Source organism: Malus sylvestris, chromosome 15 (genome assembly GCF_916048215.2).
Source record: "Malus sylvestris chromosome 15, drMalSylv7.2, whole genome shotgun sequence".
Taxonomy (NCBI): domain Eukaryota; kingdom Viridiplantae; phylum Streptophyta; class Magnoliopsida; order Rosales; family Rosaceae; genus Malus; species Malus sylvestris.
The window spans coordinates 50569229-50596061 of NC_062274.1; the positions used below are offsets into that span (position 1 = coordinate 50569229).

Consider the following 26833-nt stretch of genomic DNA (forward strand, 5'->3'; position numbering starts at 1 on the left):
TTACCCGTGCCACAAATTATTATTGGTTTAGTAATTATTCCCTCTCATAAAATGAACCCTCTAAGTTGTAAAGTATAACATTTAGCGGGCCAATCCATCCCAATGATGCCGTGTATGCTGATTGTGAATAGATGAAGTGAGAAGTAGGGTGTTCCTTATTCCTATAGAAATAGGGTTTTAAGCCTAGCTGCGGCCTCTAGTATACACTCTCGGTGGCCAAAAGCACTAATTCTCAGGAACTCTTCACCCGACGGACCAAATCCAGATCCTGGAACTGTAATTATGTGTGTTTTCTCAAGAATGTCTTTGCATACATCCCAAGAATTTGAGCCTGGAAAGTGCACCCAAATGTAGGGAGCATTTGCACTGCCGAATACTTGTAAACCAACAGAAGACAATGCCTCACCCAGTATATTTGCATTCTCCATGTAGTAGTCAACCAGGGAATTCACAGCCTGAAACCGCAAAATGTGAATTTGTAATTTTGTAGTCAATGTAACTTGTTTGGAAGTTATTTATTTTATGTATAAAAGGTTTACCTTGAAGCCTTGCGAGGAAAGACAGGCGAGTCCACCAGCTTGAGCAACATTGGACGCCCCATTGAAGCAAGTGCTGACAATGCGATTGAAGTCGTGTATAACAGGAAATCCATTCAAGTATAAGAGCTCGTCAGGCACAACTGTCCAGCCTAGACGGACACCAGTGAAGCCAGCAAACTTGGAGAATGATGATATTTCGATCGCAACCTGTCTAGAGCCGGAAATTTCAAAGATGGAACGAGGGCAGTTATCGTCTTGTACATAAGATGAATAAGCAGAGTCGAAGATGATAATGGATCCATTGTCCCTGGCAAACTTGACAAGAAGCTCTAATTGCTCCCTAGTTGCTGCATGACCAGTGGGGTTGTTTGGAGAGCAGAAGAAGATAACATCTGTTCTTGAAGTGGTTGCCAAGTCGGGAAAGAAGTTATTTTCGGGTCCACACTTCATGTACTCAATGCTCCCATACCTTCCACTCCCACCTTCGTCTCCAGCTTGACCGATAATCACACTTGAGTCGATGTAAGCCTGCCAGCGCAATGTATCGGATCAGACCAATCATCAGTTATTCGGAATGATTCAATTAAGCATTTGTTCGTTTGGAACAAGATTGAGTAACATAGCAACGTACCGGAAATGATGGATCCTGCACAGCTATGGTCACTTCGGAGCCCAGCAACAACTGTAAGTACACAAGAAAATCATAAATCTGTGTTACCGGAATACCCTTGCTTCTAGCGTTGCACGTGTTAAGATAACGAGCATCCGCCAAACGAAAACGGTAATTGAGTACCTGAAGCCGAGTAATGTCACACTGCGCACCATCTGATACGAAAACTTCTGTGTCTTTTATCTGCAGATCTTTATAGAATGCTTTTACAATTGCCTCCCGCAATGCCTATACGTAGACATATAAACAAGTTTAGGTACTTAGCAAGCGCACGGACACGAGCGCGCACGCACACACCAACATATATATGGAGGGAGAGAAAGAGAAGTAATGTTTTCTCGCTAGACTTGTGTTCAGCTGACTACAAACGTGGAACACACTTGAGATTCATAATCCAACAAGATAACAAGCTCGGGGAAGCAAAGCAAAAGAAAAAAAATGAATGCACGACAATGTTTGAAAAATTTCTTTATGCGGTCGACATTTCCGAGGAAATATTGAAAAATCGACAGATTTCATTGGCCTGGAGAAACTCTTAAATTTCAACTAAAATCGATTGATTTCGTTGATATTTCCGATATATTGGTTAAATATCGGCAAACTCCCATATCCTAGAGTTCCATTTAAAATTTTTCCGTTTTTGAGCAAAAATTTTATCATTTCTATCGGAAGCAACCGGTATCAATATATTCATCGATATTTCCACAAACTTGCATATCGATATTTTCATCAATACCAATATTTTAAACATGAAACACATAATAAATGTTAAAAGAAATTTAACTTAATAAGATTTAATTAAAACTCAACCGCCCACTCATGAAAAATGACATTCGGGAGAGAATCATGCATTACTATGGTACCTTATTGCCTTGTTCAGGTCCGTACCCTGAATAACCGTCAGCGGTCGAAAGGGCATGTGCATACTGCAAAACACCAAAATTCTCTAAACATTATTAAAACATGGTTTTTTAGTCAAAATGGTCATTGAGATTTGCATAACACATAACTTTAGTCCCATGAGATTGAAAATCAATAGAAGTGGTTCATGAGATTGTCCACCATCTATTATTTTGGTTCTTCCATTAAAAAATTCAGTTAAGTTGAGGATATTTTTAGCCAAAATGGTTCATGAGATTTGCATAACACATAACTTTGGTCCTTGAGATTGTCCACCATACATCATTTTGGTCATTCTGTTAAAAAGCTCAGGGACCACTTAACGGGATTTATTAATGGAATGACCAAAATAATGGATGGTGAACAATCTCATAGACCACTTCGATTGATTTTCAATCTTAGGGACCAAAGTTATGTGTTATGCAAATCTCACGGATCATTTTGGCTGAAAAACCACATTGAAAACAAAGTCCCCCCCCCAAATCTTTTATTTTCTTATTCCCCCTTCTTCTGTAATTAAACTGTATGGTTTTAAAAGTAGTTAGGTCCCCCCAAAATCTTTTCTTTTCTTATTCCCTCTTCTTCTGTAAACCGTATGCTTTTAAAAGTAGTTAGTGGAATATATTCATTGATTCAGTTAAATTTACTAACATTAGCCATGCTTGAGGCGATGATTTCTGGTACTGGTTCTGTTGTGTCGCCGATTCCGAGGCTTATCAACTTTGCATTCGGGTACTTCTCAATGTGTTCAAGCTCCAGCCTTGAAATCTGAATTTACACACACACACACACACAGACATATATATATATATATATATATATATATATATATATATATATATATATATATATTGTTAGCATGAGTTTCTGAATAGTGTATTCAAGAGACTAATCCAATTGCCAAAAGAAGAATGAACTCACCTCAGGAAACAGGTAGCCATTCCGCAATTTCTCCATGTTTGCATTGCGAGCTACCTTCGTACGACAACCTGATTTTTACATTTGGAAGAATCATATTCGTGATCAGTTTCTTAATTCTTTGGTCTTATAAGGTGGCAGATTTAAAGATTAAAAAATTACGATACACAGTGTGTGTGTGTGTGTGTGTGTGTGTGGAAGGAATGGATAATCACGTAGAGGAGAAATAGTGTTCATACCAAACAATCGGTCCTTTTCGTTCTTGAAGCTGCGTGAATGACAAACAAAAGAAAGGTTACAGAATAGTAAACCAAGTGCAATGGAGCATGATTATTAATTTGTGAATGCAGGGCTTAGGGTTTGTGGTTGTTGTTTGCAGAAAATGGAGTGACAGGTAGAACTGAAAGGGCAGTGAACTAGTGAGGTAGTTTACAATTTTGAAAGGCATTTGAGAGTAGTACCTGAAGGCCTGAATTATCATCACAGGCTGCAATGTCATGGCATGGGACATTGATGAAAAACTTGTAGGAAACTTGTACATTTGGATTTGGATTATTGATTACTTCAATCACAAACTTCGTCTCAAATTCTTTTTGTGAGTTGAGACTTGTAGTGTGAGAGAGATATATATATAATCTATATCTATAGGACTCGGTTATAAAAATCTCGGCCTAACGCCGTCTAGGTCCCGTTTAGGCGACTAGCTTCCATCATGATTAATTTCTAGAAGTTTAAAAAATAAGAAAGGGTGCCTAGGCTAAAAGTCTTGGCCTAACGTCGTCCAGGCCCTGCTTAGACGGCTAGTCTTCGCCATGATTAATTTCTAGGTGTTTAAAAAATAAGAAAAGGTGCCTAGGCTAAAAGTCTCCGCCTAACGTTGTCTAGGCCCCGCTTAGACGGCTAGCCTCCTCCATGATTATTTCTAGGCATTTAAAAAATAAGAAAAGGCACCTAACTAGACGCCCACCTAAACCCACCTAGACCTGCATTTTATTTTTTCAATAATAGTAATAGACTTGTTAAATACTTGTATAAACATTCATTATATATTTGTTCTCCATATTTTCAATATGTTTAAGTACTTTATACTTTATATGTCATTCTATTTTTGTATTATGTATCTCAATACACTTATTTGTTTATTTTAAGTATCAGTATACATTTATATGTTATTATTTATTTTAAGTATAAGTACAATGGAAAAATCTATTTTCCACACCACCACCTAATTTCCACTTGTTCTACATTTTTCTACAGTGACGTATTGACCACCTGTGAAATGCTGGGAAACTGCACATGACCTCTTCTCCTTGATGTTTATATGTTGAGTCGTCTTTTTATGCAAGAGAAGATGAAGAACAATAAGAAAATGAAAACTCCCAATCAAGGAAAACGATATCCTCTGTTGAAGTGAATACATCTGCAACGACAACAATAAAGCTTTATGCCACGAAATGAGTCGACTGTATAAATCTTAGAACACCATTGCGTTCGATTTTTGTGCTAAATCTTCTGTTAGGCTCAAGTCTCCCTTTGTGCCAAGTCTACTGCAATAAAGTATACAAAATTTCCACAACTAAATGCATTGAAAATGAAGTGTATGAAAGGAAGGAGTGAAGTAGTAACGAAATTTTCCTACCAGCCAAACAACTAAAAATTAATGAAATACAATGAACATGGGAACAAACGTTTAGCAAGGACCGAGTTGATATGTGTATTATTTTAGACTAAGTAGCGTCAACTACAAAAAGAATTCTAAAAAAAATTCATTAATCTAAAGGTGCTATTATTCACCATTCGTAATAGTCAACCCGCACTCTTTCCATTAAGAAAACTAGGAGATAAGTGACACTTGAGAGGACTGCATAGTTGCTTTTTAGAAGTGTTAATAACAACTTACTGTTTTAATTATAAATTGGTCCTCCTCCTACATTGCAAATTTGCAATACTTAAACTTGAAGAGCAAGCATGTGCATTTGAATTCGTGTCGTCAGAAATTTTTTCAATTTGCCGGTAATACGGTCTGGTACACCAAATGTTATGATACAATTGATTAAAAAAAATTTATCAGTTCATAACCAATTGTATTATTATGTTTGATGTACCGGATTATATTTCCAACACAATAAAAAATCTCTATCATAGTGGATATCGACCAATTTGTGTCAACCATTTATGGTTGCACATTCTTTTGAATTTTACGGCCCGGAGATGAAGTTCGGACCAGTTTACTATGTCTCAATATTTTGTGGCCCATGTTACACGTTTGACGTGAAAGTGGACAAAGACTCCCCTTATTTTAGGTGTCATCATGTACCCTTGGGCGAATTATTCACAGCTTCAATCCGGCCCGTTTGACTACCAAAAGTGGACCGAATTAGCACGACAAATCAAGAGAAGCAAGAAAGGGAAAGATTCTCTGTGTTTGGGTAAATGACAAAAGAATTTTGTTAAAAAGCTTATTTTGATTTAGTAGCTGTCTTTTGTCTTTGCAAAAATAGTGTTAGGTTTCGTTTGGTATTGTTTTTTTCACTTGCATAAGCGACTTTAGTGCATGGTTCATGGCTATTTCTATCCTTCATGCGCCTAACACGAATTCCCGATGAGATTGCATGCCTAAATTCCTCAAGAAAATCCAGAAACAACTCATCAAAATCAATCTTGGCATGAGCAGCTTTGAAGTATCCAAGTCTTCCAGAGGACCCACCTTGACGATACTTAGGTGGGGAATCTTCATCATTGTTACGCTCGGATGAGGACATTCTAAAAAAGTCCTACATAGGAATACCGACAAATATTCGAGAAAAAAAAAAAGAAAAGAAAAATAGGGAAAGGCAGCACCCCAAGCCCAACGCTTTAGGCAGAGCCTAACGTAGTAGCCCAACAAACTTAACAGACGGGCCAGCCCATCAACCCTAGCTGAGTCTTTTAACGAAAATGATATTTTTACTTTAAAAATTCACTTCTGGTACTATTCACTCACACATTTATTTTGTCATTTTTATTAAAACTAAAATTTTAAGAACTTTTCGTTAATTTTCCTATAAAAAAAAAAAAAAAGAAGAAATTTTCTTACCTTGGAGGTGCGGCAACAGCAAGGACAAAGAAGATAAACACCTCTTCGCAGGGCAAGCAAAGTAGAAAATTGGGGGAAGAACTCTTTTATCTCTTTCTTGTTTAAGAAATAATTGTTCTCCGGGTAGCTAGCCATGCTCCCTATAAATACCCCATTCACACACTTCTCAAGTAAGTTGAAGTTAACTCTACACAACTCAATCGTAAAATCTCTATTTTCCGAAAAACTAACTTAAGCATTTGATGTTCATTGACCAAACCCACTCATTGGGCGTGTGGCTATGACTGTAACCAAATGTGTTACTTTGTTTTGTAAATACAATTTCGTCAAATCGAAGAGTAACTAAAATTTGCTATCGCATCAAACATAGAATTTAACTAATTGTAAGTTTTGAGAATTTATCACGGTCCATCTTATTATTATAAAGATAAGAATTGAAATATTCGAAATAATATTGAATGGGTGTGGAGAGTAAAAAATTCAAAATAATCTTGAAACCAAGTCATATACAAAACACATTACTTATTATAAATGAAAAACTTAACGAGATTAGCATGAAATGACAGAAAAATGATTTAAGAAATTGATATTTATATTACAAATTAAAATAAGTTATAAATTCACATGACATTTAAAAAAGTTTCCCATGCATACTCGTCTCCTTCTTCCTCTTCGTTCAAACTTCTAAACCACACTCAGACCTTCGGCTAAGGTAACTCTCTCTCTCTCTCTCTCTCTCAGGTTTTACTTCTCAGATAAATACTGGGTATTTTATTTATTTATTTTTGAAATTTCGAAGTAGAGAAGAAGCGAATTTCTCTGAGTGCTACTCCAATGTCGAATTTCATGGCTGCTTCGAATCAGAATCAGAACCCGAACAAGTCCTTTGAGGTGAATTCGATTAACTTGCAGTTATTCGTCGATTTTGCTTTGTTTTGATTTTCTTCCTTAACTTAATTTAATTCTATTCTATTCAATTTAATTTTAATTTTAATTTTTGATATTTTAGGTCACCCATCCTCCTAACGACTCGATATCGAGCCTAAGCTTCAGTCCCAAGAGCAACATTCTGGTCGCCACCTCCTGGGACAACCAGGTATGTATGTATGTAGCCTTGCATTCTGTTTGGTTGCTAAGAAAGTTTTTTCTATAGGATTGGATTAGATTGGATTGGATTGGATTTCTGTCATCAGACTACCAGGCACTATAATGTATGATTGGGATTCACATATAATTATTTACAGGAAGCATGTCTTTAGAGAGGCAAACTTTGTGACAGACTAGCATTGGATTTAAAGTTGCCAACTTTTATATTTGGGATGGAACCTTGCCTCCTGTGGCTAGAAAAGCTCTTTTATTTGATTGTATTGGTACGGGTTGTGACCATGGTCACTCTATTTAATAGTTTTTTTCCTTTCTCGAGCAAAAAAAAAAAAAATATATATATATATATATATATATTTATATTTATTGCAGTATGCTTCTTACTTATGTGGTATGTATGTGTGATTCATGGTAACTGAAGAAGATACACCATTGGATTGAATTTTATAATTTCTTTTCTTATCTATGCGACCAAACAAACAGTTGATTGGTTAAGCAATGACTGCTGGTATGCCCGTGTTTAGGTGTGATGCTGGGAGATACACCAGAGTGGACAAAATTGCTAGTGTGCCCAAGGCATCCATATCCCATGACCAACCGGTAACGTCTCTCTCTCTCTCTCTCTCTCCATGTTACATGAAACTAGTTCGGTTGTCAAACTATTTTGTTTCACATGTTTGAATTCCAACATATTGTGGAATAACGGATACATACACAACAATGTGTCAACTATATTTTTTAACTTGAACTAGGGTATGAATTGGTAATGCCTGTTGAGTTTACAAATGATAGATTGTCTGCCTTTACTTGGTGAATTCGAACTTGGAACTTTTTACTGTACCACTGGCAGAGCTAGGGGAGTTTACATCTGGCCTTGGCCCTCTCATATGATTCTTAACTTCTGCTCTTCATGTTGACTTAGTGTTATTCTGGTACAAAACAAACAAAAGGTTTGCTCTTTGTTTCTAGATGTATTACTCAGGAACCGATATAAGATTAGTTTTAGAGAAATTTATTGGATGCAAAAAAAATTTATGGTTACAGTTGGACGCAAAATTTTGTTAGATAAAAGCAGTACAATCTTTATGTAGAAGGTCAAATATGGAATTGTAATTATGGGAGGTCTGAGACATGTTTGCAAGATCTTACGTTTGCAATGAAGATATCAAGGACAATTGCTTTTACACTTGTTATATGCTGTTGATTAAGAAAGTAATTTTTGTACCGTTATTCTATGATCTCATTTAAAAAGTTGAGTCTTTTGAATAAGGATCACCACTATTTCAAAGATTTATTGATAAATAGTTAAATACATATGTTTTGTGCATTTGATTTGAGACCACATTAGATCAATGTATGTTAACTAAGGAAATTCTGTGATATAACTGGGAAGGATATATGTCTATCTATAATTCTATATATGTTTTGTGCTCAGCTTGGAAGGATGATGGATCTACTGTGTTCTCTGGAGGCTGTGACAAGTAGGTTAAGATGTGGCCTTTAGCTGGTAACCAACCGGTGACCGTTGCCATGCATGCACCAATAAAAGAGGCTGCTTGGATCCCGGAGATGAACTACTTAGTCACAGGAAGCTGGGACAAGACTTAGAAGTAAGTAAAACATAGCCGTTGTTTTTATCTAGTTTGAGCTATCTGAATTTGTGCACCAGATATTTTAGTGGGATACTTGTTAAAATAATTTGTTAAAGAAGTCTTTTTTTCTTCTTCTTTTTAATGTATGACCTTTGCCACCTATCTTCAGGTATTGGGATCTGAGGCAGCAAACTCCAATCCATACCCAAGCTCTATCAGTGAGATACCCTCTAATGGTTGTTGGCACTGCAGACCGAAATCTGATTGTTTTTAACTTGCAAAACCCACAGGTATCATTGTATTTGTAAGAGTTATCAGATATCGTTTATTTTATCAATTTGATGCAACAAGAATACATCAACGAATTAAAGCAGTTCACTTCTTCGTTAACTTTATTTACTTCTTGTTTTCAGAATTAACATTTATCTAGGCTTTTAATTATTTTTTGCGGTACCTTGAAGATAAGCTTCTAGTTCTTTTTTAAGTTTTCAAGTCCAGTCAATGGAGATGGATTTATTATATAGAGGTTCTAATATTTGATTGGGTTGCCGTCATTGACATTCTATGTTTTGCCTCTAATTTCAATTATTTCTAATTACTAACAGACTGAATTCAAGAGAATTGTTTCACCCCTAAAGTATCATACAAGGTGTGTTGCTGCATTTCCAGATCAGCAAGGATTCTTGGTAATTATTTGAAATTCCCTTCAAAATTGTTCTTTATTTATTTTTTGGCCTTGTAATTTTCTGTTTAGTTTCTCTCTAAAAGTATAGTTGTTCTATTAATTATCTAGGGGAGACCAAAACCATGAAGAATATGAGCGCTGCCAAGTTTATATCTTTGACTTCGGTAATAGTGCTATAATTTTTCAGAATGAGATGGGTGTTCCCTTCCACTAAAGCACAGGGGGAGATTGTGTAAATTATCTGCTCAAATGTATTATAACCTCTTTGAGAAATTGATGTGTTGATATCATTGGACATAACTGATATACCACTTTGCCACGAGTTCTATCTTTTGCCATTCTACTTTTTTTTACTATCGTGATTCGTGACTATTGAACATCACATAGGATCATTTGTACTCTTTTTTTTCTTTTGCTTCATAACCTATTACCATATCTGAATAATTAATGAATCAAATAATTATGATTGTGACCAGGTTGGCTCTATTGAAGGGAGGGTTGGTGCACATCATCTTGATGATGGACTACGAAGTAAAAACTTTACCTTCAAGTGCCATAGAGAGGGCAATGACATCTACTCGGTCAACTCTCTGAACTTCCATCCTGTAAGATCCCTTTGTCTTTTTCCTTTTTCATAGTTATGTCTGGACAATGTACTGAGGGTCCAACATATTTGTTTTTGGTGTTTTATATTTTTGTTTTTAAATTAAAGATAGGGGTGAAGGAGAGAGAAATACGTTAGAGTAGTTTATAGAATTTGAAACTCAAAAGTCAAAACACTTCAAAGTGAAATGTCTCTGTTGTGGTTTTCGTTACATGCATTCTTCGTCCGCTCTGTAATGTCCCATCTCCCCCTTTCCTTTTTCCTGTTGCTTTTCACTCTCTTGAATTGTGAAAGACAAAAAGCAAAAAGGTTTCTGAATAATCCTTGAATTACTATTTTTCTTTTGTTTTGAATTTTTCATGTATATTATTAATGGATTGTATTGGTTGTTGGTTTGTCATAGTGTATGAGAATCTGTAAAGTAGTTAGATTGCTATGTATACTGGATTATTTTGTCTGAACGGTGAATTTGGTCAAGTTAAAACTTACCTTTATGTACAAATTTGTCTTTTTTTTTAGGAATGAGTTTACTTCAGAATCATGATTTGGAATGCCTAATTATTTCACAGTTTCCATCCAAACTAATTTATAGAACATTCACGGTCGGTTCGTCATGGTTATTGTTAGGTTGTTGAGTGAGATGTTGATAAATTATGAGGCTTCATTTTCTGTTTTCCTGTTATTTGTCGCAGTAGAGCTTATTTTGTGCTCCTCGTTTCAGGTACATCAAACATTTGCTACCGCTGGTTCTGACGGTTCTTTCAATTTTTGGGATAAGGATAGCAAACAGAGACTAAAGGTTTCTCCCACATCTATTTTCTACTGCTACTTTTGTCTTTGTATTATAAGCATCTTGACTGTTGGTTTCCGATCAGTTTAAGTTGCCGGTAATCTGGCAATTTTACTTTGTTGGCTTTAATTCTGTACAAGTCATTTTCTTTTTCTGGCATGAGCTTGCCCAGTCCCTGACTCTCTCCTTCCTGTTTATATATTTGGTTACTGATCATTTGTTTTGTACGCGTATAAGTGTCTAATAGAGGGTTTTCTGATTTTTTCAGGCAATGGCGAGGTGCAGTCAACCTATACCTTGCAGTGCTTTCAACAGTGAGGGTTCCATTTTGTGCTGAGAATTCAAACCTTATAAATTTCTTTGCTAAATTTCAATGAGCTTGAGGTTTTTCGTTATTCTGATGCGATCTTACATGTTCTAAATTAGGCATTTACCTCGCTTTCGTCGATGTTCCTAAACTCAGGTACTTCAAGTTAAATATGAACAAAGTCATTTTTGTCTTAAAAGCACGGAAATGAAATTATAATTAGTTTTTTTACTTTTCTTTTCCAATATACAATAATAGGAAAAGATTTGCGGCATCACTTTTTTTACATAATTTTTGACATATGTTTTTGTGGAGTCCACTTTATAATGTATTTTGACAAATTTAACTGTTTATCTTTTAGATCTTCCATCAAAGATTATGTTTACCAAAAAATCTGAAACTATATGGCAGTTGGATTAAAGGTTTAAGGTTTCTTTATAGAATTGGATTTGTCAATTTCCTTCACTACAAATGAATGTCTTAATGATTTTGGACTCATCTAATTTTTTTGCGAACAATGATCTATGAATGATGTTCTAAAAGATAGATGGTTCGGGTCGTTAAAATACATTACTGAATGAGTTTATGAAAAATGTGTCAAAAGTTGTGCAGAACGACCAAGAACTGTAATGTCGTTTTGGGATCCAGGGACTCCAAAGAAAACATGCTAGATCCATGTGTCATATGAGACAACCGCCTCTAACACAACAGTTGGTTTTCTCGACCTTCTGCTAAAGTCTCCTTGCCATCCAGTGGGACAGTTCTTCCAATTCCAATGCATGAAGTCTAATGACCCTATCATACCCGGAAACCCATAGTTTTCAGCTTTGCGAATGAGCCGATCCAGATCTTCTTGATTTGGGTCACGGAGGTACTCCTCTTTGTAAAGCTGAATAATTGTATTACATAATTCAACAAGAGTATCAAGGCATGTAGACTTAGACATTGGCCATCATTCGGAGTGCAACAGAAACCTTCTGATAAGGTGAGAAACCAGGGCGGCTTGCTCTATCTAGCTTCTGTCGAAAGTATAGATTGACCTGCTCGACATCATGAAGTAAACGCTAGAAGACATGACACCTCATCCGGAAGCGACGTCTGAAATCCTCTTCCGTGTATACCGAGTTAGGGTTGAAGTAGTTGTTCATCAGATTAGCATGCGTCATCGCTCTGTTTTGTGGTTTGTAAGAGCGACCAGAACAAAGCTACCCTATTGAGATTGTTCCTTAGTTGGCTGACACACCTTAACCGCAGCCATGACTGCCACATATTGTGTGTTGCGCCATGCTTCATCTTCTTCATTAGACTCCTCATCTTCTCGTCTCATCTGTGCTCATTTTTCTTCCAATTTGGAATGGGATAAGTACCCCTAGTTGGAATTCATTGCAAACTTGAATCGAAAGAGATTGAATGTTAAGGTGTAAGATGTCTCGATTTGTTTTGTTTAGTAACCATTTTCCCACCAATGTTAATTTGTGGTTTGCTATGTTGAAGAAAAGCTCTTCATCCATTACCGTGCTAATTATCCGAAGCAAATAGGTTTTCCTATGCTTCACTGACATTTCGAAAGTACATGCATGTTCCATTAAAATGTTGTTGATAACAATGTTATTGCTGCAATGACGGAACAAGGATTTCATATTATAGGAGTCAGTAGAGAGAAATGAATAAAAGATTTAAGATATATATATACTAAAGAAAGAGAGATTAAGAGAGAAAACAGATATTGTAAAATATATATAGACTATGATAGAGAACTAGAAAAAGAATTAAAGATTAAAACAAGTTTTTAAATTTTTTTCTATTATACAATAATAATCTAGCACGTATGCATTTTGTTGGTACCATATATTGGGCCTCGTCTTTGGGCCTCATCCCTAAGCCCATGATTTATGTAAAAGGGGAAGGAGCCCTTATTCTATAAAAGGGACTCTCCCTCACCCTCATTAAGGGCCTGACCTTCACTAAGGGAGAGAAACAATGGCTCACATCCAGAGAGCCTCACAAAACAAAGAGAGACAGAGTCTCAGATTCATCCTCACAACAAGAGAGGGCAATACCCTCACATCCAAAAAGAGAGCAAAATGGCAAGGGCTGCATCCACGGAGAGCTCCATTGCCGATATATTGTAATTCATACATTCATACAGTGAATCAGAATCAAGTTCAATGTGGACGTAGCCTAAACATTGGGGTGAACCACGATACATCTTTGTGTTCTTGTCGTTTGTGTGATTCACGGCTAGATTTACGTTGATCCAAGATCCTCCGGATTTTGTGCATCAACATTTGGCGCCATCTGTGGGAAACGACACGAAAAGTTATGTCGGTTCTCTTTTATTTTTTCATCTCACTACCGTGAAACCTCACCACAATATCCACAGTGAATCTGCAGAAACCAAGAACCAAACACCTGCAGAGTCACTACAAAACCCATCTCTAAAAAATGCAAAAATGAAAAACTCCTAAACTCAACCACAATTTCTTCTCTCTCCTCTCTCTGTCTTGTGGTCTCTCTCTAGTTTCTTCTTCCTGCTTCTCTAAATACCAAAACATAGCTTCAAGATACCAAAGCATAACTTCAAGATCCACACTTCTTCCTCCCCCAACTCTCCTTCACCTTCCTTTTCTTCCTCTTTTCCCACCCCCATTCCCACGGTCGGACTCTCATCCAACGACTCGGCATTCATTCGTACAAGCTGCAGCACAACTCTGTACCTTGACCTCCGATACACCTCCATGTCCCGCTTCGCCAGAGTCGTCCAGGACAACCTGACTCGGCTCGTCAAGGTAGCCATCGGCGTCAACCTCGCTAGGGTCCGCCGCATGGCTGCCTACTTCTCCAACATATCCCGACAAGCTGACTACACCGCCGACCCTCGCGCTGCCTCAGCCCTCCACGACTGCTTCGCCAGGGTTCAACGAGATTATGGGCTCCCTCAACCAGATGCACCAGCTTAGTTCCACTGCAAACTCAAGAGGCGAATCCTCGTCGTTCCGGTTCCAGATGAGCAACGTCCAAATGTGGATGAGCACCGCACTTACCAACGAGGAGACCTGGACGGACGGGTTTGATGTCGTGGAGAGAATGCGTTGACTGGAGACAAAGTGAAGGACATACACACGTGGATAAGCAGCGCGGTGACGGATCATAAAACGTGCTTGAATGGGTTTGAGGAGATGGGATCGACAACTGTAGCACTCATGAATAAGATAAGAACTGGTGCAAAGTTCCCACTACATTGCACCAAGGTTCCCCATCTCCACTTTCTATTAGACCAGAAGATGCCCATCAACAATGAAACTTTCATCATGAAAAGGCTTTTTTGAAAAAGCCATGGGAATAGGAAGATAAGATTCTTTTTTTTATTATTTTATTACTTTATTATTATTTTGATAAGATCCTTTTGCTTTACATCTGTGTGTATATTCTTTAACATGAGGCCACATCATTTCTATCACACCTATATAGTGCGTTCTCGGTTTGATTTGCTTTACAATGTGCATATGCTTTACAAATGCTTGTTTGCAATCTTCCTTACAGTTATTTTATTAATTAATATTTTATTATTGCATCTTTAATCATTCCTGACTTCATTATTTAAAGTGGTAGGGTAAAACTTTATTATACAATATTTATTGGCCTAGAGTATTGTGACTGCCATTAAACTGTGTCACTTATACAACATGTGATTTACCACACGACTGAATAAATTATTTATTTATAGAAGGCACATAGCACAATATTTTTCCTCGACAAACTTTTGTCAATTTGATTCATTCATTATACAGTCATACTTATACTGTCATTTATTGTCAGGAATTATTGAGCAACTAGATCTACTGATCAACATTGTTGCTGATTAAAGAAGTCTACCAACTTATAAACGGATGAGCCACGTGCTCATGGTGACAAAGATTCAGTCTGAACAATGATCTCTTGTTTAACCCGACAAGCGGACCCAAGTCATGTCGAGAATCTACTCATACTGAGTGCATGTCGATATAAAGTAGATACTTGCAATAAGGAATACCAGGAGCCGAGCCGCCTCGCAGCGAGCATAGCCTCTAGCCGAGCATCGCCTCCAGCCAAGCAGTCTCGTAACGTGTGATACCTCTAGCCGAGTATTGCTTTATGTTGAGTATTGCCTTGTGTTAAGTACCAGTTCTGGACGACATCTAGTCACTTCGGCCCGTACATGGATTAGATTTGAAGTCTCCAGCCAAAAAACTCTCTTAACTGAAGACTTGGGGGACTCATGTTGGTACCATATATTGGGCCTCGTCTTTGGGCTTCGTCTTTGGGCATCATCCCTAAGCCCATGATTTATGTAAAAGGGGAGGGAGCCCTTGTTCTATAAAAAGGACTCTCCCTCACCCTCATTAAGGGCCTAACCTTCACTAAGGGAGAGAAACAAGGGCTCACATCCAGAGAGCCTCACAAAATAGAGAGAGACAGAGTCTCAGATTCATCCTCACAACAATAGATGGCAATACCCTCACATCCAAACAGAGAGCAAAATGGCAAGGGCTGCATCCACAGAGAGCTCACTTACCGATCTATTGTAATCCATACATTCATACAGTGAATCAGAATCAACATCAGTACCGACGTAGCCCAAACAATTGGGGTGAACCACGATACATCTTTGTGTTCTTGTGCGTTTGTGTGATTCACGGCCGGATTTACGTTGGTCCAAGATCCTCCGGATTTTGTGCATCAACACATTTTACTTTCAAAATCTATAATCTAGCCTTAAATGATAAGTCTATTTTTGAGGTTTACAATTTAACTCACTAAATTATTTCTAACACACCCCGACTCGGAATGTCCACTATGACCCCGAATCGAGCCGTGTTGGCCGACACTTGGAAGGTGACGAAGCCATAAAGTGTAATAATGTATAAAATGTGAATAAATTAATTCTAAAAGTATTTCATAAGTGCTAGGTGAGCAGGTCTGGACCCATTTCATGTGTGATACAGAGCATAAGACAAGTCTAGTGAGCAAAGATAATAATTATACCATCATAAAGAGCCACCAGAACTGGGAGTGCCACAAGTCCTCGTCGATACGGAACCTTGCTACTAGAACCTGGAGGGGTGCAAGGATAGAAAGTGTGAGTGGTCAAAACAAAGATTTTCAAAGTCATTTCCATTATCAAAGGAAGTAACCCCTCACCGTAAAATCTGTATAGTTTTCAACAAATCATACTACGTAGAAGTATGAAGTCAAAAATATACTAACGGTAAACCCCGAAGTATAATACTACTTAGCAACTCATTAGCAGTATAAATAATCATGTGCTTAATAAACCATATTAGCACGCAAGCTGGAGTCACCTATAGTGACTTGTACGACTCATTCATATCTCATCAATCATGGCTAGCATATAAGTCGGAGTCACATGTAGTGAACTGTACGACTTATTCATATCTCATCACATATCTCATCAATCATGGCTAGCATATAAGTCAGAGTCATCTATAGTGACCTATACGACTTATTCATATCTCATCACATATCTCATCAATTATACCAACATTATATACTCACCTGAACTTACCTTAGCCTCCACATTGGTGTGCAACACTGTGCAAGGTTGTACTAAATCACATACTAAAATGTAAACTAATTATGGCGTGGCATTTATAAAACATAAAACCACAATTTCTCGTTTCCTCGCACGTTGATTTATAACCAACATTTATTCACCCAAAACATACGGTTAAATCTCACGTTTTTCACCAGATTCCTTCACATTGCTCATTTTCCCAAACAAAGCTTTTGTCTCGATTATTTAATCTCACTTATTGTATGGCTGCATCTAACGTCTCGTTAGATTGACTACGTACTCTAAACAAGGATCAAGTCATTCGTAGTTCACAATAATTAATTGTAGGTAAGATGCCTAAATCACTTTAGAAGCGTTTGTGGAACTATCAATTATATGCCTATAATAAAAGGAAAAGACCCACTCACCTGGAGTCCATGCTATGATTCTCTAGCACGCGCATCAAGAAGTCCCGAATGATTGGCACCTAGAACAATTATTGAATCACATCTCAGAACTCTTATCAATAGAATATGTAATTCACATAAAATACATCTTCAAGGACATTCTAAAATAGTTTGAGACTCATTGACCATCAGTCAACTGTCGATCATAGATCGACGGTAGGGTCTACAACCCTGTATAACTCGATCCAAAAGATCCGCATATCAAATTTCCAATCTGTAACTTCCAAAGATTCACATTATACTTCTAGAATAACATATTAAAATTTCATTACGATCCAACGGTTGGATCTCCGCCAATTTCCAAAACCAAGTGGCAGTTAACATATTATTTTATGGACTTACAAATCCAATTTGGGAAGATCCGTACGTCGAATTCCCAATCCGTAAATTCCTACATTCTTCAAATATTACGTACTAATGTAAAAAAGTTTGGTGACGATTCAATGGTCGGATCATCGATTACTATTCTAATCAAGTGGTGGACCTTAATGGAACTTCGCCGGATTCTGCAGATTTCGCAGATTTCCGGGCAATCTTTAGAACTCCATATCTCACTTGTTTCTCAACCAAATTCAACCCATAATATACCAAATCGAAGCTAGAGAAATGTAGAACAAATTACACCAGCTTGGAGTCCAAATGGTGGCCGGAGGTGTCCAGAAAATGGTCTGAAACACGGCTGTCTGCGGGAAAACTGGTAACTCGCCAAAATTTATGGGCAACCTTTCAATGTCCATAACTTTGTCAATACTCCACGAAATCAAGTGATTTAAAAATGGAAATCTTAGTTTTCGACGAGAGGAAGAGATTGATACCTTTCTCGACTCGCAGTGGTTTGGCCGGAAAATGCCTCGAAAGTGGCGGAGGTCGCCGGAAACTGGGCAAACTTTAAATCGTTATAACTTTCTTATTTTTCAACCAAATCACACGATCCAAACATGAAAATTTATCTAATCGACGAGAAGAATCGATCTATACCTGTACCTAAGGCCAATTTGACCTGGAAAAACTTCAATTCTACTAAAATCGTACGAAACCCTTAAAATTGGGTGTGTTCGATCCGACTCCAAAACAACTCCACCGCCCCCAAACTTGTTTGGGCTTTATTCTAGGCCTCAAGAGGATGCTATGGGTGGTGGTGATGGATGTCATTAACTTCGAAATTGTGTGGTTCGAACCCAAAACCACCGCACCCCACCGTGCGGGTTTTGTGAAATCAATGCCAAATCCCTTGATTTTTTGGGTGAAATATGAAGAATTTTCAAATGGCCTCGAGCTAAGGATCATTTTGACACCAACCTCGCCGTCTATGGTGGTCGGAATCGGAAGATGGAACCAGGTTGGGTCACGGGTCATGGTAAACCCGACCGGTTCCCTCCTCTTCTTCTTCTCTCCTTCTCTCCTTTCTCTCCTTTCTCTCCTCCCTCATTGGTCCACCCTTCTCTCTCTTCTCCTCATTGCTCCACTTATCTCTCATCTCTCTTCTTGCCTTTCCATCACAACCATCCATATCCTTGTCTATAAATCTGGGCCACCCACGTGGCACACCAGATTTCATTTAAATGTTTTTAGAGTTTTCTAATAATAACCAAATTATTAATATGCCCCAAACTTCAAACGTTAATATCTCCCTCGCTATAGCTCCAAATCAAGTCCCGTTTGCGCCCACGCGTCCGTAGCGACAAGTACTACGAGGATATGCTAAAAGAATAAATCATATGTTTCTCTAACCGATGATCAACGAAAGTCAAAGTCCTTGCCTCTAGGGCATTTTCGTGAATTCACGCTTTTAAAGTTAATAAAAACGTAAAATTTGGGACGGGCTGTTACAATTTCAACTTCAAAATTTTGTTTAAAATAAAGTTATAAAATGACTAGCTAGTCATGAAGGAAACTTATTGACAGGATAAGTTTTTAATAGCTAATTCATTTTCCATCTTCGACTAGAACAAGATTTGAAGGTTAAGCATTCATTTCCTCCTTTAGCATACATTGAATGTAGTGAGTTGTCCAATCCAATTCAAGAAACCAGACCAAGCCTAAATATATTATATTGACACAAATTTATTGATATTTTCTATTAGAAGTTTCTCTCTCTGTCTCTCTTATTAGTATAATTTAAATAAATGCATAGGGCCTGAGAAACATCACTCACAAATTCTCAAGCCTTTATCTCTCCTCTTCTCTCTGACCGATCTCTCTCTTTCTTCATTCACTAAATTCATACTACAACAATTATTTATTTACAAGAATATTTATCAATTTTCTTTGTTGATATCAATATACCTGATTTGGAACATGGATAGAGATGGCCCGGTTGCCCATTTATGGTATATGCATCTGAGAGCATGGGTTCACCTCCAGTTATATTTGCATTTCCTGGTATCTCCATAACATCCTTCTTCCACCATTCCCCTAAGAAAGAACAATAACATTATTAATTTTGAATATTTTAAAGATCGTTTGACCAGTGGCGGAGCTAGAAATTGGAGTTAAGAGGGGCTTTTAAGCCATATAAAAGAAATTGGACAAAATATAATAGCACGAATGGAAGAAATTCGTAAGATGAGATATGACATTGACATTTTTTTAAAGGTGGGGTATGAAACTGTGACTAACCCAATAGTTGAGGTAGTTTTATGTAATTTACCCAAATTTTAATCAAAAGAGAGTAGGGGAAAAAAATAAGATTGAGATAATATATGCATCATAAGCACCAAACTTTTTTGTAAGTTTCTACAATGACGTTGAAAAAAAATTAATAACCATGGTTCAAGCTATGAAAATGGTCTTTCAAGATAAATTCTTCCTCTATTCCATATATATGTAGTTTTATTGTAAAACAACACTCTACCATGCAAAATGATGAACTAAGGAAGGCTAGTTGATATAAGGCTTTGGTTTCATAATAATACTACTGTAAAACACATTTTGTTGGTCAATTAGAGAAATATAATAAAGCTAGCTGGGAGCAAAAGCACATAAGTCGAAGAATGCACTATGTTCAACCAAAAGCACACAAATAGAAGTTACAAAGTGAAAAAACTTCAGAATAAGCACGGACCTCTCCTAACCCACTGCATAGGATAATCATTGCATTTTCTACGTACATACCTTATTGCATTTTCAGTTTTCAGTACGTACATACCTAGTATGATTGGAACCTCTGCATGACGTTTAGAAAAGGGATAGCGAGAACCACACTTTGGATAGACAAAAATGGGTTCGTGAACCGTTGCTCTTGCCCACCCACTGTGTGCGTGCCACCACATTGTTCCTTCTTCCGTTGAAAACTCTACTTTGTAATTGTACTTGTTTCCTGGCTGAATTGGGGTACTTAGGTCCATCTGACCATGGATTCTTTACTTGTCTAACTCCATGCCTGTAAATTAAACATACATTTTGTGGAAAAATGTTGGAGCAAATATGTTTTTATTTAAATATTTAAATATATTTATGTTTTGTTTTACTACCAATATTATATACACAACGTTTTGCTTTATTACCAATATTGAAAGTCAATTGATTTTAGCTTAAGGAGTTATGCAATCAAACCGTTTTGTTTTTATTTCTTGTTTGAATTTGAATTACGTTTTGATTTGATCTGCATCAACTGGTAAATATTGCACTGCGTATTTTTTCATTTCAAAGTCTATAACTGAAATTTCTTAAAGCAATTTAAGAAGTAAATTAATGTGATGTTAATAACTCCTTTTGTTTGCAACCGACCGTTTCGCACCCCATAAACTCTCTTTATATCCTTACGGTTTTACACCCCCCCCCCCCAGCATCTATTTCTTTATATATATATATATATATATATATGTATGTATAAGGACACAGATAGAGATATCAGTTAGGCGTGGAGTAGAAATAGTAGAAGAAAAAACAAGGAAAAAAAGTTTAAATATATTAATTTAAAAAGCAACATATCGAAAAAGTTTAGTTCGAAGGTTCTTCCGTTGTGCAAGGAAGAATCTTATCAGAAGAAGCATGTTCTGGGCTGTTTTATTCTGGGGACGACGTGGTGTTTGTGAACTGCTTGCACACTTTAGGCAGAGCCGCGAAACGTTTTAAAGAGAGTGACTTAGTCCGCGACTCATCCCAAGAATCATTCACCACTCAAGAGTTCTACATTTTTTTGGTAACTTCGTTCTTTTCTATTTCAGTTTACAACAAAAAATGCAATCGTACATCGAAAACTTGGCAAAATATATTACTACTTATAGATGAATGGTTCTGCTATAAGTAACATCGAGATCTTTTACGATAAAACTTAACACCTGTCGTACTACACAAATGGTTAAGTAGGACTTTATTGGAATGATTAGTAATAGGTTGTTGGCCCGACTTTGAAATCTTAACACATTTTGACACAAAAACAAAATAATTAGTTAAATTCATGGATAGAACTATAATTTGAATATAAATCAAATGACGCACCAATGAAACATGATGTTGTAGTTTGCCTTGTTATAGACCGTAATAATAATTTAACTCCTCTACGAGCTTTCAAAGTCGGCCCTGGGAATCGGCCGTTCACAGTCAGGATTTCCTTGGTACTACATAGTCGAGTGTAAGAAGATGATTTCACCTGCAACAACAACAACGCAATTTACACACATGAACATGAGAGAGAGACAAAGAGAGACAAAGAGAGAGAATGCGAGAGATCTAGAGAGAGAAATAGATCAGTACAAACCACGAACTTGATGGATTTTCCCTGCTGAACTGGTTAGCTGTCTAGTCCTTGATGTTTGATGTTTTGCACTCCCTTAAGATTTTGAGTATAGCTCAAAACTTGAAAAAAGTTTCGGTTGATGTGATTGCTATAAGTTATCTTACCCTTTTTTCTGTCAAAATTTGAGACTTTTATCAGTGCATTGTGATAGCTCTTTACTGGATGTAATCATTCTATATTGACCGTTGCGTTTAAAAGAAGCAAAATTATAAAGGTTCAGGATATATTGTATATAAAACCTGGTGTCTCAAGCTATTTTCTTTCCTTTTGATGAATTTGTTATGAATTAATTTTCCCAGATCTGCAGTTCGCTCAATTATCTCTATGCTACATTGAGAACAGACTTTTAACATTTTCTTTATCTTGATAGCGGTGCATCGGATTGTTGGTGCATTTCTGTTGACATAGATTGTAGATTTCTTTAAGAAGTACTTTATTTTGAGGTGCAGACGTTCAGCCCCTGGAATATATAGTGAGTTGAAGCGATGTGGCTAGTAGTTAAATGGCGAGTGAGATAAATATGTCAGCAGATCTTCGTAACATTTTCTTAAAGAAACAGTGTATGTGGTTTGAGTTAATCATGACGGTTTCTTTTGTACGAAAGTAGGTAGTGAATGTTTATGGCAAAGTTTTGCTTAGCCATTTGCCTCGTTCCTTTGAGATTACTTCTGTGACAAGACTCTTTAATTCAAGGGTAAGTGCAGCCAAGCGACTTAATATTTAAAAAAACCCACATAGGCTCTCAAAGACATATATAACTTTAATAGGTAGAAAATATAATAAATCTCATATTCTCGTACAAATTTTTACCCGTGCCACAAATCATTATTGGTTTAGTAATTATTCCTCTCATAAAATGAACCCTCTAAGTTGTAACGTATAACATTTAGCGGGCCAATCCATCCCAATGATGCCATGGATGATGATTGTGAATAGATGAAGCGAGAAGTAGAGTGTTCCTAAGTCCTATAGAAATAGGTATTTTAGCCTAGCTGCGGCCTCTAGGATACACTCTCTGTGGCCAAAAGCACTAATTCTCAGGAACTCTTCACCCAACGGACCAAATCCAGATCCCGGAACTGTAATTATGTGTGTTTTCTCAAGAATGTGTTTGCATAAATCCCAAGAATTTGAACCTGGAAAGTGCACCCAAATGTAGGGAGCATTTGCACCGCCGTATACTTGTAAACCAACAGAAGACAATGCCTCACCCAGTATATTTGCATTCTCCATGTAGTAGTCAACCAGAGAATTCACAGCCTGAAACCGCAAAATGTGAATTTGTAATTTTGGAGATGTGTAATTTGTTTGGAAGTTATTTATTTTATGTATAAAAGGTTTACCTTGAAGCCTTGCGAGGAAAGACAGGCGAGTCCACCAGCTTGAGCAACATTGGACGCCCCGGTGAAGCAAGTATTGACAATGCGATTGAAGTCGTGTATAACAGGAAATCCATTCGAGTATAAGAGCTCGTCAGGCACTACTGTCCAGCCTAGACGGACACCAGTGAAGCCAGCAAACTTGGAGAATGATGATATTTCGATTGCAACCTGTCTAGAACCGGGAATTTCAAAGATGGAACGAGGGCAGTTATCGTCTTGTACATATGACAAATAAGCAGCGTCGAAGATGATAATGGATCCATTGTCCCTGGCAAACTTGACAAGAAGCTCTAATTGCTCCCTAGTTGCTGCATGACCAGTGGGGTTGTTTGGAGAGCAGAAGAAAATAACATCTGTTCTTGAAGTGGTTGCCAAGTCCGGAAAGAAGTTATTTTTGTGTCCGCACTTCATGTACTCAATGCTCCCATACCTTCCACTCCCACCTTCGTCTCCAGCTTGACCGATAATCACACTTGAGTCGATGTAAGCCTGCCAGCGCCATGTATCGGATCAGATACCAATCTTTCATTTGTTTGGAATAATTCAATTAAGCATTCCTTCGTTTGGAACATGTTCAGTAACATAACAACATACCGGAAATGATGGATCCTGCACAGCTATGGTCACTTTGGAACCCAGCAACAACTGTAAGTACACAAGAAAATCATAAATCTGTGTTACTAGAATACCCTTGCTTCGAGCGTTACACGTAATAAGATAACGAGCATCCGCCAAACTTAAACGGTAATTGTGTACCTGAAGTCGCGTAATGTCACACTGCGCACCATCTGATACGAAAACTTCTGTGTCTTTTATCTGCAGATCTTTATAGAATGCTTTTACAATTGCCTTCCGCAATGCCTATATGTAGACATATAAACAAGTTTAGGTACTTAGCAAGCGCACGGAAACGAGCGCGCACACAAACACACCAGCGTGTATATAGAGGGAGAGAAAGAGGAGTAATGTTTTCTCACTAGACTTGTGTTCTTTTTTTTTGGTCAATTCGCTAGACTTGTGTTCAGTTGACTATGAACGTGGAACACACTTGAGATTCATAGTCCGACAAGAGAACGATGGTTGGAGCTCGGGGAAGCAAAGCAAAAGAAGAAAAAATGAATGCACGGCAAAGTTTGAAATTTCTTTAATGTGGTCGACATTTCCGTGGAAATATTGAAAAATCAACAGATTGCATTGGCCTGGAGAAACTCTTAAATTTCAACTAAAATCAATTGATTTCATCAATATTTCTAATATATTGGTTAAATATCAGCAAACTCCCATATCCTAAAGTTTCATTTTAAATTTTTACGTTTTTGAGCAAAATTTTTATCATTTCCATAAAAAACAATTGGTATCAATACATTCATCGATATTTTCACCAATATTAATATTTTAAACATTGATGCATGGAACATTTAATAAATGTTGAAACAAGGTAAAGCAATTGATGAGTAGATTTTATATTATATATTTTACCCTAATCTTAGTATATTTTGGTTAATATATTGGAAGAATTTTGATACTTTGAATTGTATTTTCAATATAGGACTTCCGACTTCCTTTGGAATTACTCCAAAATTCGTCCATTTGATCCTGTTTTGCTCCAGAGGAAGTCGGAAGTCCTATATTGAAAATACAATTCAAAGTATTAAAATTCTTCCAATATATTAACCAAAATATATTAAGATTAGGGTAAAATATATAATATAAAATCTACTCATCAGCAATCAATTTAGGGTATCCAAGCATTAAAAGATGAGAACAATTGAGATTTAACTTAATAAGATTTAATTAAAACTCAACTTTCATGACATTCGGGAGAGAATCATGCATTACTATGGTACCTTATTGCCTTGTTCAGGTCCGTACCCTGAATAACCGTCAGCGGTCGAAAGGGCATGTGCATACTGCAAAACATCAAAATTCTCTAAACATTATTAAGACATTGAAAACAAAGTCCACCCAAAATCTTTTCTTTTCTTATTCCCCCTTCGTCTGTAAACTGTATGCTTTTAAAAGTAGTTAGTAGAATATATTCATCGATTCAGTTAAATTTACTAACATTAGCCATGCTTGATGCGATGATTTCTGGTATTGGTTCTGTTGTGTCGCCTATTCCGAGGCTTATCAACTTTGCATTCGGGTACTTCTCAATGTGTTCAAGCTCCAGCCTTGAAATCTGAATTTACCACACACACACACAGATACATACATATATATATATATATATATATATATATATATATATATATATATTGTTAGCATCAGTTTCTGAATAGTGTATTCAAGAGACTAATCCAATTGCCAAAAGAAGAATGAACTCACCTCAGGAAACAGGCCATTCCGCAATTTCTCCATGTTTGCATTGCGAGCTACCTTCGTACGACAACCTGATTTTTACAGTTGGAAGAATCATATTCGTGATCAGTTTCTTAATTCTTTGGTCTTATAAGGTGGCAGATTTAAAGATTAAAAAATTACGATACACAGTGTGTGTGTGTGTGGAAGGAATGGATAATCACGTAGAGGAGAAATAGTGTTCATACCAAACAATCGGTCCTTTTCGTTCTTGAAGCTGCGTGAATGACAAACAAAGGAAAGGTTACAGATTAGTAAATCAAGTGGCAAGTGCAATGGAGCATGATTACTTGTGAATGCAAGGTCTAGGGTTTGTTGTTGTTGTTTGCAGAAAATGGAGGATAGGTAGAACTGAAAGAGTAGTGAACTAGTGAGGTAGCTTATAATTTTGAAAGGAATTGCAGAGTAGTACCTGAAGGCCTGAATTATCATCACAGGCTGCAATGTCAGGGCATGGGACATTGATGAAAAACTTGTAGGAAACTTGTACATTTGGATTTGGATTATTGAATGCTCCAATCACAAACTTCGTCTCAAATTCTTATTGTGAGTTGAGACTTGTAGTGTGAGATATATATATGTATATATATAGGACTCGGTTATAAAAGTCTCCGGCTAACACCGTCTAGATTCCGCTTAGGCGGCAAACTTCCGCCATGATTAATTTCTAGACGTTTAAAAAATAAGAAAGGGCGCCTAGGCTAAAAGTCTCGGCCTAACGTCGTCTAGACTTTGCTTAGGTGGCTAGCCTTCGCCATGATTAATTTATAGACGTTTAAAAAATAAGAAAGGCGAGGGTAAAAGTCTCGGCCTAATGCAGTCTAGACCCCGCTTAGGCAGCTAGCCTCCACCATGATTAATTTCTAAGCGTTTAAAAAATAAGAAGGGGAGCCTGGGCTAAAAGTCTCCACCTAACACCGTCTAGGTCCCGCTTAGGTGGCTAGCCTCCACCATGATTATTTCTAGGCATTTAAAAAATAAGAAATGACATCTAGACCTGCTTAGACGCCCACCTAAACCCACCTAGACATGCATTTTATTTTTTCAATAAATAGTAAGAGATTTGTTGGATACTTATATGAACACTCATTATATATTTGTCCTCCATATTTTCAATATGTTTAAGTACTTTATACTTTATAT

General features: G+C 37.1%; 1 protein-coding gene and 2 pseudogenes across 3 annotated transcripts; 2 read left to right on the plus strand and 1 right to left on the minus strand.

Annotated features, from left to right (window-relative positions):
• Positions 1 to 112: 112 nt before the first annotated feature.
• Positions 113 to 26223, minus strand: LOC126603667 (aminotransferase ALD1, chloroplastic-like). 3 transcript variants are annotated; one of them, XM_050270602.1, is made up of 9 exons: positions 26103 to 26223; positions 25879 to 25907; positions 3031 to 3098; positions 2761 to 2877; positions 2073 to 2135; positions 1333 to 1437; positions 1171 to 1221; positions 540 to 1067; positions 113 to 455 (listed from the first exon to the last, which is right to left on the minus strand). In XM_050270602.1, the coding sequence occupies exons 1-9, from the start codon at positions 26180 to 26182 to the stop codon at positions 162 to 164; spliced, it is 1335 nt and encodes a 444-aa protein (XP_050126559.1). In that variant the 5' UTR covers positions 26183 to 26223; the 3' UTR covers positions 113 to 161. The 3 variants fall into 3 exon arrangements, with proteins under 3 accessions (XP_050126559.1, XP_050126558.1, XP_050126560.1); XM_050270601.1 differs by lacking the exons at positions 25879 to 25907; positions 26103 to 26223 and adding exons at positions 3267 to 3295; positions 3489 to 3608 and having other exon boundaries at positions 114 to 455; XM_050270603.1 differs by lacking the exons at positions 113 to 455; positions 540 to 1067; positions 1171 to 1221; ... (2 more) ...; positions 2761 to 2877; positions 3031 to 3098 and adding exons at positions 22703 to 23207; positions 23291 to 23818; positions 23924 to 23974; ... (2 more) ...; positions 25395 to 25511; positions 25658 to 25722.
• Positions 6777 to 11416, plus strand: LOC126603674 (protein RAE1-like; annotated as a pseudogene).
• Positions 11590 to 14281, plus strand: LOC126605628 (21 kDa protein-like; annotated as a pseudogene).
• Positions 26224 to 26833: the final 610 nt, after the last annotated feature.

Coding starts and splice junctions, on each gene's coding strand:
- LOC126603667 (XM_050270602.1), bottom strand. CDS start 26,182: ATGTACAAGTTTCCTACAAGTTTTTCATCAATGTCCCATGCCCTGACA. Junction 2,136..2,760: donor TCGCCTCAAGCATGGCTAAT/GTTAGTAAATTT, acceptor GGTGTTTTGCAG/TATGCACATGCCCTTTCGAC. Junction 456..539: donor TTTCCTCGCAAGGCTTCAAG/GTAAACCTTTTA, acceptor TTGCGGTTTCAG/GCTGTGAATTCCCTGGTTGA.